Below are 22,037 nucleotides of genomic sequence, written 5' to 3' on the forward strand. Positions count from 1 at the left end.
GACAAAATAGTTACCCTACTCTATATCACTGTACATTACATTACATTACATTACTCTGCATTAATGGCTTGAAGTCAGTTACAAACTACAGATCACCCGCTTGCCTACCTCTCAAGCTGTAAACAATAAGGGACTGAGTGCTTCATTCCTGACTGCTGCAACATGCCATTAAAGCGCTTAAGAACACAAATATAGGACAAGTGAAACAGTACTGGTACAAAATACACAAGATTTCAAAGGCTGTCCCACAATAACACATTCAGTGTGACTGACACTTGACATTACGGGCCAAATGATATCCTCCCGTGGGAGCTTTCCAAAGTGATCTCAGGAACCTCCAACGATCCCGCTTGCACAAAAACACCTCCCCGCATGTCACGGCAACACGGGAAATTACGGAGGCACAGAACATTTGGGGGTCGATCCTTCACTTGCATTATTTATACTGGGCTCACGAAGTGAGGGTTGCCGCCCCCTATAAATTTTTTTCTCAAACACTATTGTATAGGCAATCACATGTTAAACTTGGCTTTACAAGCAGACTTGAAAGGGTTAATCTGATCAGCCGGTGAGTGCGTGTGGCTGTGGAGATAAATGCTGTCTGAACCAGGTGGCTCTTGTTAGCCAAGGGAGACACACCGCCGGTGAGTCCACATGTTGCATTTCCACGTTCTACCAACGTTCTCCAGCACCAAGTTCCTGGAAGTGCACTTACCCGAAGGCCTGTCCTGGAGCCACAACACGGCATCACTGCATCATTATTTTAGCATTATTAAATCAAGATTTACAGTATAAATGTCCTTCTATGACCTTCACATTGTCCCTCCTCTCTTTTCTTGCTTTCGCTGACTGTCCTGGGATTTGTATTATTTCTCGCACAAATTCATCAACTGACCCTGCCATTTTACAGAATGTTATCTGGGGCACAATTTCATGGCTAAGCACAATAACATCCTGCAGGCCCAGCTGCTTGCCTGCTTATTCCATACAGGCATGTGTGTGCGTGTGTGTGTGTGTGTGTGTGTGTGTGGGCGTGGGCGTGCGTGCGTGTGTGTGTGTGTGTGTGTGTGTGTGCGTGTGTGTGTGTGTGTGCGTGTGCGCGCGTGTGTGTGTGTGTGCGTGTGCGTGCGTGTGTGTGTGTGCGTGTGTGTGTGCGTGCGTGTGTGTGTGTGTGCGTGTGTGTGTGTGTGTGTGTGCGCGCGTTGCAAGCGATCTATTCACATCATGAACACATTTCTCAATAAAATGGACAGTGTAATTGATCAAATTGACAAACCTTTATTTCAAGGCAAAGTGGCAGAGCACATCAGTGAATGGGCACACATGAAAGTCTAAAGGGAGTTAAAATTAAACATCGTGCATCATTTTCACACCCCCGAAGACACAATCCAAAATGGCACAAAAGACTAATTGATTGCAAAACATATTGCACTATAAATTGTCCCAATTTCAATCTAATTAAAAATCCTGGAAAATAATATAATTCTTCAATCTATCACTTTTAGTCAGTGCTGTAGCACCTTGAGATACAAGTGACCCCAACTGCGTACGTATTAAAGCCACATACAGTAGCTTTGCCTCAGGAAAATCCGCTTGGCTCAATGCAAATATGCAATGCTAAATGTGATAGACAGGCTAACGAATAGTATGATGTTATTATCACACCAACGCAACAAGTACTGGAAAACAAGTCAAGCAGCAACACATGTAGACATACAATTGAACAAAGCTTCAAAGCTAACAAAGCTATCCTTTGCACACAATATTACAAAGACCCTAACAATCAATTGACTGATTTCACTGGCCCAGATCAGATCTTTTACATTAAATTAGGTTAGATTTGATTTTATTAGTCTCACATTGGAGAAATGTACATTTTATATTGTTAAAAACGGTTTTGTTGTGTTCTTTTAGGGAAAATGAAAATGCTTAACTCATTCACTGCCATTCCCGAATTTATTTGGGAATTGAAAAAAATGACGTGGAGTGTCATGCCCGAATTTGTTCGGGTTTTGTTTTTTCTTGTAGGCAGCGGGGGGTGTGGTGGGCGGGTGCCAATAAAGTGCTGGTCAGGCCTCTGGCAATGGTTTTTCCTCCCACGAGGGGGAAGCATTTGCCTTTTGTGCAGCAGCCCCATTTCAAGCTCAGATAAGTCCAGACCCATATAATTTAGGAATCAACTATTTTTTTCTGATGATAGAAGAGAGCCTAAGGTTTCTTACGCTGCATTGAATGTTTATGTAGTCCTAAAACTCAATATTCTGTGGGTCCTGGAATTTGAGTAAAAATGACAAAAACCTGGGAACTGAAGTGGACGCATTTTTGCATGTCTAACAATGAATGAGTTAATGTCATTTCCATTCATTTCAGTGGGAGAACAATATTCAAGTGTTTTGAGTTGAAGAAGATTGAACTGAATGAATTCAAATACAGTGATACCTTGGCTTATGAAATTAATTGGTTCCCAGACAGTGTGTAAGGCGAAAAGTGTGTATCCCAAAAATTTATTTCTCATAGGAAACGATTAAAATGAGAATAGGTCTCCATAAAACATAATTTTCTACTTTTCTTTTCTAATTTTCTAAGCCTTAAAACTACACAAAATACACCCTATTTTATGTATAATACATGTGCTATGGTATTATAATTAAAGAAATAAACTGGACTGTAATAAAGTCGTTTTATTTATCTTTGTGATGGTCGTTGATGGCTTGATGGAATGGAGTGGCCGGTTTCTCTCAGCATTAAGCACTTGATGAGGAACGTAACCTTCTTCTTTCACCATCTTGAGGAATGATCCCTTGTAGGTGCTTTCTCTGTGATAATTGTATCTGGTCCCTCATCAGTTGTGTTCTAGTTAGCTGGGTTGATAGCTTTTTGCATCAAGTGTACAGATGGCTTGTGCGGCCTGATTGATTGGATATTTCAACCTTGCAGTCTACACTCTGCCTTTGAACAATCGTCAAAGTTGAAACTCTCTCATTGTCGTCTGCTTGTCTCTTTAATGTTTAAACCACCTCACCTCACTGCTGCATTCTTGACCAATCACATGGCTTTAACCGAAGACTGGGGCCGGGGAACAGAGGACAAAAAACATCGGCAGCCATTTTCTTTTTGGAGAACGGCTTCACTATCTCTCTAACTGTAAACCCCCCGCCCCCTCACTGCTGCGTTCTTTACCAACCACACGGCTTTAACCGAATTACTGCGGGCGGGGAATAGAGGACAAAAACAGTCGGCTGCCGTTTTGTTGTTAGAAGAACGGGCTCCTTCGCAAATGACACATCACTCATTGAGGCAGCTCCGTAACGGAAAAAAGTTTGTATGCCAAGGTAAAATTTTTAATAAATGTAACGTTCGTAAACCGAAAAGTTCGTAAGCCAAGGGGTTCGTAAACCGAGGTATCACTGTACTTGTATCTCAAGCGGCCACTATACAGGCAATATTTTAAGTAACATTTTAACATTCCTTAATGTCATACATGTATAATGACAACCAACATGATTAAGCAAGCTAAAATAAAGCGAAACTACTTGCGCTTTGCACACAATGGACAGACACAGAGCGACAAAGTTGCGTTGTAGCTTTTTATAGCGATAGCTAGAACAAAGTGTTTTGTCGTGATCAGTGCCTTTATGTTAGAACGTGCTCGTTAGATTTTTTGATGTCTTGTGTGATATCAGATATGTTGAACGAATCACCCCCACAAAGTTGGGGTTGAACTCCAAATTTGATCACTTATGGGGTGTCAAACTCATTTTCATGTTGTATTTTTTTTCTCTGAAAGCCATTCTGACTGTGAAGATGATACAGTGCACGTAAAATGGCCTGGTCACACAATAACAAATGTACAACTGTCAGGATCAATAAAAAAGGTTTGTTGAACAATTTTACATAGGTGGTTGGCAAAAAAAAGCTTGGAATCAGAATCTGATTCTGATTCTGAAAATCCAAGCATTATTAAAAGCCCAGACAATTTGTAATAGAGACACTGCAAACTATGTTGTAGAGAAGCCCAAGTCTATGTGTTTAATTGTTAATTGAAGTACAGAACATGCAGAAAATGTAGAGATTTCAGATTGTATCCTTATCTAAATGAAGGTGTTTTTTTTTATCTGTCGCGGGTATAACATTATTTCATTCAATGCTTTCCCCGATTCATTGAGCGACGAAAGTGAAGTGCATTCGTTAAACTGTCAGTATAGAAATCTGTTTCGTTGTTAAATGACAAAAATTGAGTTGGCCCACTCTCACTCTTAGTGGCTCAATTTGAGTCTGGGTTTTAGCAAGAAATCAGACATTTCCTGATTTTCAAAAAGAAGCAAAATAATCCAAAGGTGCAAATATCTTCCCAAATCGAACAGCAGTAACTCATTTTCACAATGTTTCAGAATTGAAACTATGTAAATACATTTTCTATAAATAGCTATATAAGCATAACATACATATTCCCTATCTTCTCAGTATCAGGTGGTACTCAAGGTCGTTCAAAAGAAAAAAATATCTATTGACCTGAGAAATATGTTATTTTTTTACATGGTTACGATGAATGTGTAAGATACATTTTATGCTAACGCTTGATATCCAAAGTGCCATATTTATCATATGTACATGTACCATAATTGTAATTGGTCCCTAAGTAGAAATGAACAAGGGGAAAGTGTAACCAACTTTATACATAAGGCTGCTGAAAACTCTTTAACTTCATTCAGCTAGATTCCACTATGGAGTAAAATGACTGAAACGCGAGTGTCAGTGAAGCAATCTTTGGTTCTTATCAAAGTGCTTATGCTCTTATGTGTCATCACGCTTATTGTACCCAGAGAAGAATGTGAAAATGCTGATAACGAGACACATCACCAGAAAAACCATCAGCGCCATCCAGAGAAGTCGTTTGCTCCATGAAATCTTGGGGCGAATGCGACTAAGAAGAAATAGGACCTCCTCCATCCTCCTGTGTAGAAGAAAAAGAAAAATACACTTTTTTTTTTTTTTTTTTTTTGGTAAGTTATAAAACTGAGATTTTTCAACAGGCACAGATGTAACAACATAGACAAACGTATGAAGTTCCACAGGATCTTGGCCTCAGCCACCTTCGGAGGAGTCTGCCATCTCGTCCATATTTGGTACAATTGCTAAATTATCCCAATGCCTTGCCTGATAGCATCTAATTCCCTGGTGTGACATGGGGCACAAGCTCTGAGGTTGAAAAAAAAACATTCATAAACATCCGGACGATGTCCAGTGACAGGGTTTTTGTCATTTTCACTGAAATTGCAGGACCCATAGAATTATGAGTTTTAGGACTACATAAAAATTCAGTATTGCGTAAGAAACTTCAGACTCTATTCTTTCATCCAAAAAAAAGTTTATTTTGATCTGACTTGGCTCTAGCGTTATCTGCATTGAAAGTGGGGGCGGCTGCACAAAAGGTAAATGCTGCCTCCCAAATAAATGGGAATAGGGAATGGCAGTGAATGAGTTAATTGCAAGCATACTGAAATACTAATTACCTGGAGCAGCATAATATGATACAGTTGCAATATTAATATTATTACAATTATGACATTTAGAAGCAATTCCAACATTGAAAATGAAAGTGTAAAATATATTGTCTCACAAACGATTTGTCAGTTGCACATGACTGATTTTGTGTACTGTATATGTCCTCTTAAAAGGTACGGTGTTGTACTGTGTGCCATACCGGTTTGATTTGATTTTCTTTCCACTTTCTTCATCCCTTATCTTTGATTCCAGCAACTTGTCCGCAGCTTCATTTTCCTCTTCATGCTTTTCCTCCTGGATTGCTTTATTTTGCTTCAACCCATCTTGGTAGCTGCAGTGAACATAAAGTCTCATTAATCAGCAAGTTCAAAGGAAGGAGCAGCAAGGAAAATAGATGTACAGTTCAGAATGACGACTGACTGACTCTGAATAACATTTCGCTTATTTCCTATGGCGGAAAAAAGGCACATTAACGCATTCACTGCCATTCATAAATTCAGGAACTGAAAATATGACGTACAGCGGCATTCCCGAATTTGTTCGGGTTTTGTTTTTTGGTCCCAATAAAGCGCTGGCCATGGCCTCTGGCAGTGGTTTTTCCTTCCACAAGGGGGCAGTATTTGCTCTTTTTCCATGTTAGGGCTTCGTTCCAGCTTCAGCTGTTTTTAAAGTGCTATATAAACCAATACAGTATGTATGTATTGCATTGTATTGCATTGTATTTTGGACAGCCGCCCTCATTTCAAGCTCATATAACCCCAGACCCATAATTTAGGAATTAAGTCTTTATTTTCATGAAATAAGAGAGTCTCAGGTTTCTTAATTACGCTGCATTGAATGTTTATGTAGTCCTAAAACTCAATATTCTGTGGGTCCTGGAATTCGAGTGACAATGACAAAAACACTGGCACTGGAGTGGACACGTTTTTGCACGTCTGGCAGTGAATGAGTTCACATTCTGGAATAAACTGTATGTACTTATTATAGGTTACACTGTTTCATTGAAAGAAGAAAATATATCTTAGTACACATAAATTCAATTTTAAATGTTGTGTTGGTTTGGGCCGAACAACCATAATGACTGGTATGTTTATTTACCACAGAAGTTGCATGTGCATAGAGAGGAGGCCTTACCCTTTATTGTACGCCACTTCCTCAATCTTCGCCTTGAGTTCTGCTCTGATTTCCGCTCTGATCTCCTCCAAGTTGACAACGGGCTTGGCCGGCTCTGCTTCCTGCTCCGACGCGCACTTTCCACTGCATTGTTTTGGACAGGAAAGCAGAGTGAAGTCTCTACATTACGGCAATCGTTTTGAAAATCACAACATAAACCTGATGAACTGCTGCACTGGCACTCCCAAAGAAAAAACAGACAAAACACAAAAGGCCTGAATTGCTAAAATCCCAAAAAGCGGGCGCTAAATTCTGCATTCGCTATTCAGTGGATGCTTTGCATGAGATGATGGAGTGCCTCATTCACTGACTGCACACTTGCATTTGGGCGAGACTCTGTTACTGTGCTATCTTACAACTTACCATTCCAAAAGGATTGGAATGGTTACTTAAAAAATATATGTACAGTTACCAAATAAATGTTACAAAGAGTAGTATGTAACATAATCCAAGAACCATAATATTAAAGTAGCACCAAGGCATATGTGTAGGAGGAATATACGTTTGGATAGTTTTATTGTGTATTTTCTCAAAAGAGCTTTATTACACCCACAGCTGTTGCAAAAACTCGAGATAAATAAAGGTGTATTGTAATATAATGAAACGTGAATGCTTTTAATGACTCGTAGATGACGCCAAATACTTCTCCTACCAAAATATCGAAATGAGGACAAAATATAAATTAGTGTAAGAGCTCTTGTGTGTCATGGGAAATTTTCAAATTTCATTTGATTGCCCAAAAAATTCTTTATTCGTGACATGTTATGTGTTTTTACTGCACATGTGCACATTATGCTTTTATCAATCCGACCGTATGCAGCGATAAAACAAACAAACAAACAAACAAAAATACAAATGAGGATTACTTTTGCTGGTTTGCCGTGGCAATAATAGCGATCGCTGGCAGCATTGTCGTTGGCTACCAGAAGTTGAAACGAACTAGATTTGAGCCGAAATGGTCTTTGAAAGATGAGTTCACAATTTATTTTTTTTCCCGTATAAAAGCTGTAGTACCAATATTAATTAAAATGAAAAAAAAAGAAAAAATACAGGGAAAACGTATAAATTGACAAGTATGTATCTATGCCAGCATCTTACATAGGCAGAAACTAATTAATGGTCTCTTAAATGGCAGATATATAATTGATGTGTATTCATGTACTGTATGTGACATTTTTATTTAAAATGTGTACCATGGCTCACTAAAGATGGGGATTCACTGAGCTAGAAAGTTAGATTCAGATTGATTAATGGCCATGTGACAAAAAAAATGTGTACATGATCCAGTGTGATGGTGGTAGAAATGATCACAATGGAAAGAAATTACCCAGAAGTAAGGTAAGGTTAAGAAGAATTTTCTCTTGGGTGACATGGCATGACTCCTTCTTGTGCCTGACTCCAAGTCATCTCTGAGACAACTGAAAAGATATTGTAATATTTCTTTACAGTTTTTGGGTATTTAAAAAATGCTATTCATGTACCTTTAGATGACTCATTAGACGCAAAATCAATTTCCACTTGACTAATCATATTGCACATTGTCAATTACTCGTAAATTAGGCCCAAACAGTGAAAAAAATGTTGAAAGCAAGTTGTTTGTTATTGTTCTAGTCTGTGTTTGGCTCAGCTCTCTCCGTAACCAGGAAACGACTGAACCACTGAGTCTGCACTTGGTCAAAAAACTTGGCCTTAGATTATGAGCCTGGAGAACAACTTCAGTGGCATTTCATGATATTCATCCATTTCCACATTTCTCAAGCTTTGTCGCACTCGAACACATCCTCTGGGTCACACAAACAAGATAAAAGTTCCCACTGCCACAAAAATTGCTTTTTCAGGCATTTTTGAGCCATTGTTTGAAAGAATTATCAGTGACCTCAGGAATGAACTGGTGTGTGCGTGCGTGTGTGTGTGTGTGTGTGTGTGTGTGTGTGTGTGTGTGTGTGTGTGTGTGTGTGTGTGTGTGTGTGTGTGTGTGTGTGTGTGTGTGTGTGTGTGTGTGTGTATGTGTGTGTGTGTGTGTATGTGTGTAGAAGTGTAAGCAAACTTACCCCTCTGTTGTCACCTGATGTGTCGACTCTGTTGAGGAGTTTCCTTTTGCATCACTCGCTTCACTCTGCCAGGATGGGAGTAGTCGTAAAATTATTAAAACATCCTGTAATCTCAATTTGATACAATTTCAAATTTCCCCATTGTCAATGCAGATGTTCATCCGTCAAAATAAACAGCTCTGTTTAAGACAGTACTTTTCCAGTGGGAGAACTCAGAAGAGGCAATAAAACACATGTTGGATTCATGTTGCTAAGTGTGCGTCTGCCTTATTTTGTCTAACAGTGTTGAGTTTTTTCATCCTTTCTTTGTCAGATTTGGCATTGTGATCACAACCCCCAATTACCATCGGATGAAATCATGACCTTGACTGAAATATTCTTAGCCCAACAGTATAATTGCACAAGTCCTTCTTAATTTACCATTAAATCAATTTAAAAAAAACAACTCCACTACGTTTGCGAAAAGTATTTTCCTTCTTTACGTCTAGCTTTGCAAAAAAATGCATATAAATCGTATTTGGCTATTTAATTGGATTTGAGAGATCCAAAGATTGTGCATCATGTTTTCCAGATTTTCAATGTACATACAGTGAGACCTCAACTTACAAACTTAATTGGTTCCCAGACAGAGGGTGTAAGGCGAAAAGTGTGTATCTCAAAAATATTTTTCCCATAAAAAAACATTAAAATGGGAATAATCTGTTCCCGGGTTACCATGAAATTGCATGAGGACTGTAATTAAAGAAATAAACTGTGCTGTAAAATAAAGGTTTATTTACCTTTTTGATGGTCGTTGATGGCTTATGGAAGGAGAGTCACCTTCCATAAGGACTGTTGGTGCTGTTCGGTCGTGTGCTTCCGCCGAAGATCACTCCACCAGCCGTGGTGGGTGTGTATTATGAAAATAGTGCTTATTATAAGGTTTAATTTTAATAAATTTGACGTTTGTAAGACGAAAAGTTTGTAAGTTGAGGTGTTTGTAAGTTGAGGTCTCACTTTATACTGTAATATAAAGACAACACTGTAAACCTCTGATAACCTTATTTCCCCGAGTATAAGGCACATCCAAAAGCCTTCATTTTCTTCAAAAGACAACCCTGCGCCTTATACGCAGGTGCGCTTTATATGTGAAGTAATATTGAGCCACAACAGGTCTCGCAACTATTGTCAGCATCCACCGACTCCATTTCCCCCTGGAGAAGAAGTAGTGCGGAACCTCAGTCTCTCCTTTAGCGCCTTATGATGTGGTGTGGCTTATATTTGGAAAACTTTTTTATATTTATATTTATATTTTTATAATTTCATTATATTTAGAAGAGTCTTTTCATTCATTGAAGGTGCACCTAATACTCCAGTACACCTTGTACAACGGAAAATACGGTAACCGTTTTCTGACACAAGTGGCAATTTTGTCGGGTATTTGTACACTAAAGTCTCGTTATATCGATATTCTCGGGAGCCGGAAAAAATATCGATATAAGCGGACTATCGATATATCCGATCCTGCGGCATGTAAATTTTCTCCTTGCGTTCATAGAAATAGTATCGTAATAAGCAGTACTATCGATATAACCGATATAGATACAACAAGGGCGCACGCCCCCGCTACCCCAACCCTCACGCTACGCAGGCGAAACCGAGCGCTGCGCTCAATTCCTAATGCAGTGTGCGCTCGTGTTTGAACAACATCCTGACGCCTACGTTAGCGATAAGGCTAAGGTAGCCTTCATCACCAGCCTGCTCGCGGGTGAAGCCGAATCATGGGTGCTGGCGGTACGAGAGTCCCGACCGGAGCTGTGCGCCTCGTATCCGGACTTCGTAGCCGAGATTCGCCGGGTGTTTCACCATCCAGTGACGGAGGTCGAGGCGGAAGGGAGAATCCTCGACTGCGTCCAAGGGGCCCGTTCGGCCGCAGAATACTCCGTCGCTTTCCGGATCCAGGCCGCTGGCAGCGGCTACGGCGACCGAGCGTTGAGGGGGGTGTTTCGTCGCGGCTTGAATTCCGACCTAAAGGATGAGTTGGCTACCCGCGACGCCGGCACCACCTTCGACGACCTCGTCGGGATTGTCATCGGCTTGGATCAGCGTCTTCGAGAGCGGCGAAAGGAGCTGAGCGACCGACGGCCCGAGGTACCCCGAAGCCGACCCCGGTCGACCACACCCGGCAGCGACCGCGCGCAGCCCCAGGAGGGACTCTGTGAACCGATGGTGATAGGGGGGGGAGACGACCGCTCCAACCCGAGGGCTCGTCGCACCCGAGGCCCCCAGCCTAGGACCCACGGCCAATGTAAGTCCCCGCCGAAACGGAATCCGTTGGGGGCTAAGTCCACGACACGAGTCACACGGTTGGAGCTGGAGAGTGAACTATTTGGCCCCTCCAGCTCCCAAAGAGTGCGGGCACTAGTGGACTCGGGGGCCGACGGGTGCATTATCGACCCCCACCTGGCCGACCTGCTGGGCTGCCGACTTTTAGATCTCCTTCCCCCTAAGGAGATCGTCGACCTGGATGGCCGATTATTAGCCCGGGTCACCCACCTCACAGCCCCACTTAAGCTCCGAGTGGCAGGCAACCATGTGGAGCACCGCCAATTTCTTGTTATGCCCTCCCGGAACGCGCCATTGGTCTTGGGTCTCCCCTGGCTCAAGGCCCATGACCCATCCATTTCTTGGGAGGGCCCCACCATTCAGGGCTGGAGCCCCTACTGCTACACTAACTGCCTGCGGTCGGCTACGGCAGGGCGTAACCCCTCCCGCGGTGGCCCGCCCGAGGCCATCTGCCTCAAAGGCGTGCCACATTGCTACCACGACCTGCGGGAGGTGTTCAGCAAAGACAACGCCCAATCCCTGCCGCCCCACCGACCGTATGACTGTGCTATAGACTTGCAGCCAGGGGCTCCATTACCGGACTCCAGACTTTACCATATTTCTCAACCGGAACGGGAAGCCCTGAGCACTTACATAGACTCCTCTCTAGCGGCAGGACTCATTCGGCCGTCGCGTTCCCCGCTGGGCGCAGGGTTTTTCTTTATCGACAAGAAGGACGGATCCCTGCGCCCATGCGTTGACTACCGGGGCCTGAACGACATCACCATCCGCAACAAATACCCTCTCCCCCTCATGGATTCGGCCTTTGCGCCCCTTCAGTCCGCCACCATTTTTTCTAAATTAGATCTTCGCAGCGCCTACCATTTGGTCCGAATCCGTGAGGGGGATGAATGGAAAACAGCCTTCAAGACGCCTTTAGGGCACTTTGAATACCTGGTGATGCCGTTCGGGCTCACGAACGCGCCTGCCGTATTCCAGAATTTAATTAATGATGTGCTCAGGGACTTCCTCAATGTTTTTGTTTTTGTGTACCTCGATGACATTCTTATTTTTTCTCGCTCTGCAGAAGAACACCGGCAACACGTCCGACGGGTCCTGGCGCGGCTCCTGCAAAACCGGCTCTATGTGAAGGCAGAGAAGTGTGACTTCCATGTCCGCTCTCTGTCGTTCCTGGGGTTTGTGGTGGAGCAGGGGCAGCTCAGGGCCGACCCCGCCAAAACCAAGGCGGTAGTGGAATGGCCGATCCCAAAGACGCGCAAGCAGCTTCAGCGGTTTTTGGGGTTTGCCAACTTCTACCGCCGCTTCATTCGCGGGTATAGTCAGAAGGCACTCCCCCTCACTAACCTCACGTCCACCAAGCTCCCTTTCAGGTGGACTCCCGATGCTGAGGGGGCTTTCAACCGCCTCCGTCGTGCCTTCACCAACCCCCCCGTTCTGCGTCATCCCGACCCGGATCTTCCGTTCACGGTCGAGGTTGACGCATCCGAGTCCGGAGTAGGGGCCGTCCTTTCCCAGCGCTCTCCCACCGACCAGAAGCTACGCCCCTGCGCCTTCTTCTCCCGCCGGCTCAGCCCCGCCGAAGCCAATTACGACGTCGGCAATCGGGAACTGCTGGCGGTCGTCCTGGCCCTGCAGGAATGGAGACACTGGCTTGAGGGAGCTAAACACCCCTTCACCGTCTACACGGATCACAAGAACCTGGCGGCCATCCGGTCGGCCAAGAGACTTAACTCACAGCAGGCCCGATGGTCACTCTTCCTCACCCGTTTTGACTTTTCTCTCACCTACTGCCCAGGGTCACAGAACACCAAGCCCGACGCCCTATCCCGTATCCATGAGCCGGCAGAAAGGGAGGAGACTACCACCAACAGCCTGCCGGCCCAGCGCATCCTGGGCGCCCTGAGGTGGGAGGTTGAGAGAAAAGTCCAACAAGTCCAGGGAACCACCACCATCCCCAGGGGCTGTCCCAAGGATCGCCTGTTCGTCCCCCCCCCCCCTACGCACCGAGGTGCTCATCTGGGGGCATACATCTAAGATAGCTTGCCACCCGGGGGTCAACAGGACGATCCAACTCATCGCCCAACGGTTCTGGTGGCCGGGGTTTAGGAGGGACATCACCCTCTTCGTGAAGGCCTGCCCGACCTGCGCCCGTGGAAAGGCCTCCCACCAGCCCCCGGCCGGACTCCTCCAGCCCCTACCGGTTCCGTCCAGACCCTGGTCCCACATCTCCGTCGACTTCGTGACAGGCCTCCCCCCCTCCCGTGGCAAGACGGTCGTCCTCACCGTAGTGGACCGATTCTCCAAGTCGGCCCACTTCGTTCCGTTAACCAGGTTGCCGTCTGCCACCGAGACGGCTCAACTCCTGGTTAACCACGTCGTCCGTCTCCACGGGATTCCGACTAACATCGTGTCGGATCGGGGACCGCAGTTCGTGTCCAAGGTATGGAAGCGTTTCTGTCGGTCCCTAGGGGCATCGGCGAGCCTGTCGTCTGGGTACCACCCCCAGACCAACGGACAGACGGAGAGGAAGAACCAGGACCTGGAGGCGGCCCTCCGGTGCGTGTGCCTCCACAACCCGGCGTCGTGGGCCCTGCACCTACCCTGGGTGGAGTACGCCCACAACTCCCTGGTCTCCGCAGCCACAGGTCGGTCCCCATTCATGTCCGCCTGTGGCTATCAGCCGCCCTTATTTCCCACACAGGAAGGCCAGGTGGAGGTCCCGTCTATCGACCATCACCTCAGACGGGCCCACAGAGTCTGGAAGGACTTTATTGTATTTATAAACTCTGGTAAACACCAAAGGACTAACTTGTGGCCATGAATTAGCTGTTGTAGTATTATTAAACTACATATTTACGAGCACACATATGCTGGGAACAGATATAGATAGGTAAGAGACATCATGTCGTCAGGTTTATTTTGTGCGTTTATTTTGTCCCTGTTTTTTGACCACAATTTACATTTTCTTTGTCCTGTCATGTCTGATGCTTGTGTGTTTTTTGTTACAGTTCTTTCATGAACTCACTTTCACACACTCAAAATAATGAAAGAAATCATATTCCACCCGCGACTTGAATTGATCATCATTTATCCATAAAACTAAAAACCACAAAAAGGAAAGTATTTTGCTATGTTCTCGCGAGCAAAAAAAATAGTATGATAAGTCTCATTTGATTAAGCACAGGAAAGGAAAGACTCACCAAGGCAGGAAGAGCTGCACCAGGCGTGGAAATTGTTGGCACGTTGGGGGCGGCGGTGGATGGCGTCTGACCTGGGATGTTCAGGAGGTTAAACTTGGGCACCACGGCAACACTCACTCTGCGTCTGGGCAGCGCCTTAGTGAGGGAGGATATCAGCTTGTTCATGTTAAGTACAAAAAAAAAGATGAGAATTGTGTTCTGAGATTGTTCCCCACCTTTCCGAGAGTGAGCGACATGGATCTTGAAGCCCGAGAAACTCCATCATCTAGAGGACCAAACATTCAGTGTTATACGTATTTGGAAGCGCTATACTGTATATTGCATTTTGGAATTTCCACAGAATCAAATGTTATAAACTCAAATGTGGACAGATTTAACTTGCTATGGGTTCATCTGTCTGACCTCCAGTTTCGACGGAGCCTCCATAGCAGCGATTGGAATTCTGGTTGGCAAGCTTTTTAAACTCTGTCAGCTCAGCGTGGTCTTTCTCATAAGTCCTCTTGAGGTTTTCAACATATTGCATCATGACCTCAGTCGCCTTGCTCATACGTTTCTCCTGTGGAATATTGGAAAAATTTTAGGGCAGATGTCAATTTTTACCCATCTGATTGTTGTGTATCAGGGAAGCTGAGATTTTTTTTAGCAGAGGGTCTGCTTTCATATTAGTTTGACTTATTGTGTCATCTTATTGTGAGCAGTGAGTGTGCAGGAGACAAAGGTTAATGTGACAGTACTTGTCGAACCGCTCCAACTATCTCAGATCTGCTCGAGAGACGAGTCGCCAACCGGTGCAGCACTGCCAGCGTGTCAATGAGCCGCTGGTAGGCCTCACGTTGCTCCAGATTCTGCCACTGAGGGGAAGTCATCTGAAATGTTAAATAAAAAAAGCAGTTCAGCAAAAGAGTGTACTGTAAAAGTACTTGCACACTGTACAAACCATATTTCCCGTTGTATAAGGCGCACCTGAGTATAAGACGCACCGTAATGAATGGTCTATTTTCAAACAATTTCCATATATAGGGCGCACCGGACTATAAAGCACTGTTGTAGAGGCTGAGGTTGCGTTATATATTCATTAGACGGTGCTACAGGGAATAAACGGAATGTCAACAAAACAGTCTGATAGTCAGATGCTAAATATTTCAGGGTTTTATCAGTACAATAATAAATATATTTTTCTGAGATTACCAATATTCCTTCTTGGAAATATTTATTTTCCTTAGGGGTTTTCATGGGATATTTTGGCTGTAACATTTTCTGAAATAAACAGATTCGATTTTTTTTATTGAGACACTGAATACAAAAAGATGCAAAAAACGAGAAAAATATTTTTGAAATGAAACAGCCTTTTATATATCCTGCTGGCAGTAGTTCCCAGACCTGTTCTGGCTCAATATGACTTCACATATGAGGCACACCAGTGTATAAGGCGCAGGGTCATCCTCAGAAGAAAATCAAGGCTTTTGGGTGTGCCCTTATGCACCAGAAATAAAATTTTAAAAGTGTGCGTAAAAAAATGCTTCAGCAGAGGTATTGATTGAACTATTGGAAAAGTTTTAAAATATCGGGAAATGACGTAAAAAGTCATCTGAGAAAAAAAAACCTCAAATGAATTACGTACAGACCTCTGAAAAATAAACTTAAATGACAATCAAAGTATTTATACTCACTCAACCAGTTACCACACCTTAAATATCAAAATTATTATCATGACAGTATAAATATGAATAGTGAAAACACAAGTGGAAATCACTATTTGTGTGTCTTTCATTTCTTTCAAGGACTAACCTTCAGTGCAACCTTGACTTCTCCGAGTTCTTTCTGTGTATCTTCCTCAGTCAGGTTTCTCTCCCTCTCCGCCTGTTTGAGGCGGGTCTCAAGGGTGTAGTTGTCATTCCGAAAAGCCAAAGACAGCTGGACGAACGCATTCTGGCGGGAGGAAGGCAAAGCAATTTAACTCGAGTGGCATATATCCCTCATAAAACACCGAAGAGGTGGAGAGCAAAGGAAATGTCCCACGGTCAAGGCCATATTGCGTGTTATTGTTTTCACTCTGTGCATTAAATGTTCACGTTATCTCATGGCGGTTAAGCAACCCGGGGGACCCGTTGTGATTTTAACATTTCACCTTGCGCTGTAAGGCCATCAAAGCCAAGCTTCACATTTTCCAACACACTATAGTCATGATGGGGAGGAAACATATGACCTTTGGCTGTTCTGATGCACAAACAGCCCAGCGGGACCAACCAGACGGGCCACTGACCTAGCCAGACAGCGTCAGCGTCATTCATATTTTGTATCTTCTGCACAGGAAATGACCCCGTGTCTCTTTTTGTGACCACAAAATTACTTTCCTGTTGACAAAATCCAAGCAGCTGTGTATGTGACTGTAATTTGCTACAATTGTAAGAAAACAGTGTTTTGTCAGTTTTGTGATGAAGCTGCCAAATGTATAAGAAAAAAATGCATTTTATAATCCAATGTAGACTTGGACGTAAACTTTTTGAGAGCGTTAAAGTAGTCATAATGGACTCCTGAAACATTTACAGTCAAATATATAGTGTAAATCTATAATCTACACTACCAACTGTGAAATAAAATTTCAAAGCCTTTCTTTTGTACAAGGTGACCCAGAAGCCGCGTCACATTTCCTTATTTTTATTTCATCATTCACCTTAGAGATGTGAGGTGATCAGCATTTGACAACCATGGCTTGGCAGTTATTATTCGAACATTATTCGGGTTTGGTAAAAAAAAGTCCATTGCTCATTGCTGATCAGTTGACTTTGGAGCGGGGTTTCAAAATTGTCACCGCACACTCCTCGATTGCAGTTCGGTACCAAGTTACATGGAGGTATTAAAATGGCTCAAAAACACATGCTGTCAAAGGCTTCAAGAGCAGGACTAGGGTGCCAAGCAACCTGAAATCAGTAAGGGCAAAACATTATTAATTTCCGAAAAATCCACTGATGTGAACATTTGTTGATACTGAGTTCTAGTGTGTATTGTGGTTTTTCAACGTCAGATCGGGCTTGGTGAAACATTCTGTAGATGCCACAAATTGTACTTCGTGTCGAATGACAGTATGACAGTAACACAGATAAGAAGCTTCTCAAACTAACACCGAAATGCAGCCTGGGACAGCAAAACTTTCTTGCCAGCTGGCAATTTCGCAACTTTGCTTCTGTATCATTTGGCGAAGCAAACCAGGGAACGATAAGCTTCCAAAAACTGTCGTCTAACTTGTCAAATGTGAATGGCCTCATATCTTGTTAGACGGCTAGCGTTACTTTTTCATGGTGAAAATGTATACATTTCTGGCTAACTCTTTGCAAAAATTATTTTTAATTTGAATTATTTTTAAATTATGCATCACTTATTTCAAGTGAATTATGTTTCAAACATGGAAAGATTACAAACCTCAACCTCTTTTTCGGTCAGTGGAGGTGGACTGGAATAAAATCAAAGACAACAAGTGGTTTGCTCATGAATACACATGCAGGTCAAGGCGCATCAAAAACATCCAATTGAGCAGCTGTTGCTTTGAGACACTCACCAGCCCGGAAGGCCGCGATGAAGTTTGAGTTTTCTCAGCATGATGTCAGAGATGTTTGGCATGGCGTCCGACTTGGTCTCCTCGATGCTCAATGGTGAATTTGGAGAGGAAGCAGGTCCTGCATACAAAAATGTATTTGACATCCTTGAAAAACAGCTTCATGTCCATATTTGTTCCCATACACACATTGATTTCGCATGTACAATAGTTTTCACATTGACAAAAAGAAGCAGAATAAAATTTTTCGCATCAAGTGCTCAAATGACTTTATAAAAACAGTATTTTCCAGACTATAAGGCTCTCTGGAGTATAAGATGAATTCACGTTTGATGAATGGCCTGTTTTAAAACCGTTTTCACAGATAGATGTGCACCACATTATAATACGCATAGAATAGAAAGTACTGTAGTGGCTGCAGGAACGTTATGCCTCCATTAAAGTGAATACAATACAATACAATACAATACAATAAATTACAATACAATACAATACAATACAATAGCGCATTATTTCTAGAGAGTCTCCACAACTGCTGCAGCTGGAACAAGGCGTTTTACACTGAATACAAGAAATAAAAATATTGATCCATATATATGGTGCATCAGCTTATAAGGTGAACTATCGTCTTTTTAAAAACATTTCATGCTATTAGGTGTACCTTATAATGCAGAATGTATGGTAATTGGGTTATATAAAGGGTATATCCTTGAGAACCATCTTAAGTTCCCTGTACGAACACATTATTTGTCCTCAGATGTTAAAAGTTACTGTATTTTCCAGTGTATAAGGCGCACCAGAGTGTAAGGCGCACCCCCAATGGATGGTGTATTTTCAAATGTTTTTCACATATAAGGTGCACAGGAGTACAAGGCGCACTTTCAATGCATGACAAAAGTTTTACAAATATAATATAGAAATATATGAAAGTTTTCCAAATACAGTAAAGTCTCGTTATATCGATATTCAAGGGAGTCCGAAAAAATATCGATATAACCGGGACTATCGATATATCCGACCCTGTTTGCATGTAATTTTCTCCGTGCGTGCATAGAAATAGTATCGATATAACCGAGACTATCGATATATCCGATATCGATATAACGAGACTTTACTGTATAAGGCACGCCACATTATAAAGGGCTACAGTAGAGGCTGGGGTTACACACTACTTACTACTTACTACTGACAGTAGTTGCGAGACCTGTTCTAGCTTAATATTACTTCACATATAAGGCACACCTGCATATAAAGCACAGGGTCATCTTTTCAAGAAAATTAAGGCTTTTAGTTGCACCTTATACACTGTGAAATATAGTAAGCAAACGTTGAACGAGATAGATACTGTGTGCTATTACAATGGTGAACCTCACCATCAAGTCCTGCGGCAAATAGTGAACATCTCCAGGGAATCTGTCATTAACGCCAGATGCCACATGGTGGTGTCAAATAAATGCTAGTTTTTTACTGTTCAAGATAGCTACGGCCTGCCTGCAGTAAATGAAACGCCTCCTCGTATTTCAGCAACTCAGAGATTTGTACGCTGAACACTTGTGGCTTTTCACAGATTGAGAGAAAAACGGTACACATTTACCCACAAAAATCGATTGCACTGCAACTACTGGGTAATTTTGTTTAGATTGTACATTGATTATCAGAAATTCCCTCCCGAGGCGAGCGACAGAAATTTGAGATACTATGGGATACCTGGAAAAAAATTACGACAACCTAAGTGCTTGGAAAAATAGTTAAATTACCCTGTTGACCCCAATCCACTCAAATCGGTTTAATGTTGTTTATTATTGTTATTTTTATTATCATTATTATTGATTTTCTTATTTTTATTTCATTGTTTTTTTCTCATATGGCACAGTGAACAGGGCAATGCATATGTGGAAGTGCAAGAATTGCAAAACATTTTACCGAAATGGTTATGTGATGGATGTTCTGCTTTGATGTACGGAATAGATGATGTTCAATGTACTTAAACACGTGACCATGTTTTCCCTTTTCTTACTGTTTATAAAAACTAAAAAATAAAATCAATAAAAAGTTTTAAAAAGAGAAATTCCCTCCCATTTGTGCACCACCACGATCATTTTCTTCAGCCACAGGTACTCTGCATTAAAAAAAATTGCCTAGGAAACTTGCAAAGAACATCTGACCAACAAAGGAAAAACACTATCATCATCATCAGATTTTCCCAGATATTCAGGAAGTGCACACACACCGACACATTCTGTTATGAAAGCACTTTTGGGTCTTACATGGACAAAAAGGCAATCACCTTTTTCCTGCTCAGCAGCTTCACTCAAGTCGGGTAACTTGGAGCCAAGAATGGTTTGATTACGCATCAGCTTATGCTCCTATGCATGTGTTAAACAGACATCCAAAGATGTGCAAACTTAATACATTTACTGGTAAATGTGGGAAAATAAATTACAGTAGACGGAGTCCCAAAGGCAATGTTTTACCTCTCTGAATTTGGATAGTTTGGGTGCAGGGAGCTCTTTGAGCGTCGATGATTTAAAAATGCCATTATGAACTTTGTCTGAGCTTGTGTCTTCTGCTCCATTTCTGGAGTTAATACCCCCGATGGCATCCCAGGAAACAGCCCTCATTAGCGGTGGAAAGGCACCAATGGTCTTTATTTCTGCTGTACAGGGCGCCTGTTGTGTCGGAGGTCGAGGGACAGGCTTGGCGACTCCTGTAGCCGGTGCTTGGTTGGAATTCCGTCCTCCATCCTCACTTTTATTGGTTCCCGCGGGACTTTTAGATTCACAATTCTCCTTCGGAATGTTAAAACGGGGCATCAGGGTCCCAGAAGACACTTTCCTCTTCTCGATGGGCTTCCAATCTACGGCGAGTCGGCCACCCTGGGGACGCCAATGACAATTTAGTGAACTCAAGGAACAGTGGTGCGTGTAAATGCTGCACTGAGAGACCTGCACAAAACCTAGTTTCTTCTAGTTTTTTACATTACTTCACTTCTGAAATGTAATATCAGGCTGCCTTGCTGTTTCACCTTCCCTCCATGTTTTATTTATGTTTGTATTATACAAAAACCTAATCTAATAATACTCAGAGTGTTAATAATTAAGCAGTGAAGCAGTCATTGATTTACAAATAGATGCCTCTGAGTATTGCTACATTGTCCGTGTGCCTGTGCTGCTGGATCATTTGTTCTTACCAGTGACGTGCGGTAAGGTTCGTGGCTGGTGAGGCACTGACGTCATCACAGTCAGATTTACAAACATATAAACTCTACAGAGTAGCTTATTCACCATTTGATTGGCAACAGTTAACGTGTTTTGTTTACAATGTCATGTCAGCATTCTTTATATAAACTGTAGCATAGAAAAAAAAGAATAAAATATTATCGTGTTACCTTTACTTATAAATGAAGTCCATCCTTCTGAAGAAAGGCATTGATAACTTCTTTGTAGAAGCCTTCCTTATTTTTCTTCAGTTTTAAAAGTCTCTCTATTTCTTTCAATTTGTATATGTAATCCTCCATTCTGAAAATGAGGCCAAGCAACACGAAAAAATGACTGGATGGTTGCACTTAACTTGCTAAATGTTTACCGTAGCTTGCTGTCACCAATTCTATTATTCTGCAGCCGAGGAGTCGCAAGAAGAACCTCTAATCACCAGCGTCCCCTGTCATGAGGCAGGAGAACTGTGTGCCTCACAGTTTTGATAAAAATAAAAGAAAATAAAATAACCACTGTAGTACAGTGTTTATAATGTAAAGTGACTTTACATTGTTTATAATGTAAAGTGACTTTACATTATATACACCAGCTAAACTGTAGAAATTTAGTTCATATACTGAAAGTGTTTGAACACTTTAATAGCAGAGGGACAGCAATGCGGTCTCACTGCAGAGCAAGCCAGCAGTTAGCATAGTCATTGCGCAATCCATGGTGAAGCTCAGCCAGCTGTTGCCTCACCGCTTGTGGCTACTTAATATTTGAACGGTAAATGTGAAAATTCAGGGTTTTTGAAAAAAAAATCCCAAAATGGTGAAGTTAAATGGAAAAGAACTTTAAAGTACAAATCACTAAATCACTAATAACTGTTTAATGTATTTTTTCATTTGATATTTAGATGATGACAGGTGAGGCACGGCCTCCCCTGCCTCCCCTTACTGCACGTCACTGTTTCTTACCCAAAAAAAGGCAAGCAGAGTCCATGCAGAACAATATAAGAAGTACAAAGTATAATTAT

At 42.5% G+C, this 22,037-nt stretch overlaps 1 protein-coding gene across 2 annotated transcripts in view; it reads right to left on the minus strand.

The window, feature by feature from the left end:
- Positions 1 to 1,262: 1,262 nt before the first annotated feature.
- Positions 1,263 to 22,037, minus strand: part of irag1 (inositol 1,4,5-triphosphate receptor associated 1) — a 43,957-nt gene continuing 23,182 nt past the window's right edge. For both annotated transcript variants that reach the window (XM_088992452.1, XM_088992451.1), the window contains 13 exons: positions 20,282 to 20,683; positions 20,095 to 20,173; positions 17,811 to 17,928; positions 17,675 to 17,705; positions 16,043 to 16,183; positions 14,989 to 15,120; positions 14,657 to 14,810; positions 14,470 to 14,519; positions 14,255 to 14,389; positions 8,730 to 8,794; positions 6,640 to 6,762; positions 5,705 to 5,836; positions 1,263 to 4,954 (listed from right to left, as the gene is read on the minus strand). In XM_088992452.1, the coding sequence (XP_088848578.1) occupies positions 4,795 to 4,954; positions 5,705 to 5,836; positions 6,640 to 6,762; positions 8,730 to 8,794; positions 14,255 to 14,389; positions 14,470 to 14,519; positions 14,657 to 14,810; positions 14,989 to 15,120; positions 16,043 to 16,183; positions 17,675 to 17,705; positions 17,811 to 17,928; positions 20,095 to 20,173; positions 20,282 to 20,683 (1,722 nt within the window). In that variant the 3' untranslated portion in view covers positions 1,263 to 4,794. The remainder of the gene's footprint in view (positions 4,955 to 5,704; positions 5,837 to 6,639; positions 6,763 to 8,729; positions 8,795 to 14,254; positions 14,390 to 14,469; positions 14,520 to 14,656; positions 14,811 to 14,988; positions 15,121 to 16,042; positions 16,184 to 17,674; positions 17,706 to 17,810; positions 17,929 to 20,094; positions 20,174 to 20,281; positions 20,684 to 22,037) is intronic.

The sequence above is a fragment of the Hippocampus bargibanti genome, linkage group LG03 (genome assembly GCF_051943395.1).
Source record: "Hippocampus bargibanti isolate YZ-2025 linkage group LG03, ASM5194339v1, whole genome shotgun sequence".
Classification (NCBI taxonomy): Eukaryota; Metazoa; Chordata; class Actinopteri; order Syngnathiformes; family Syngnathidae; genus Hippocampus; species Hippocampus bargibanti.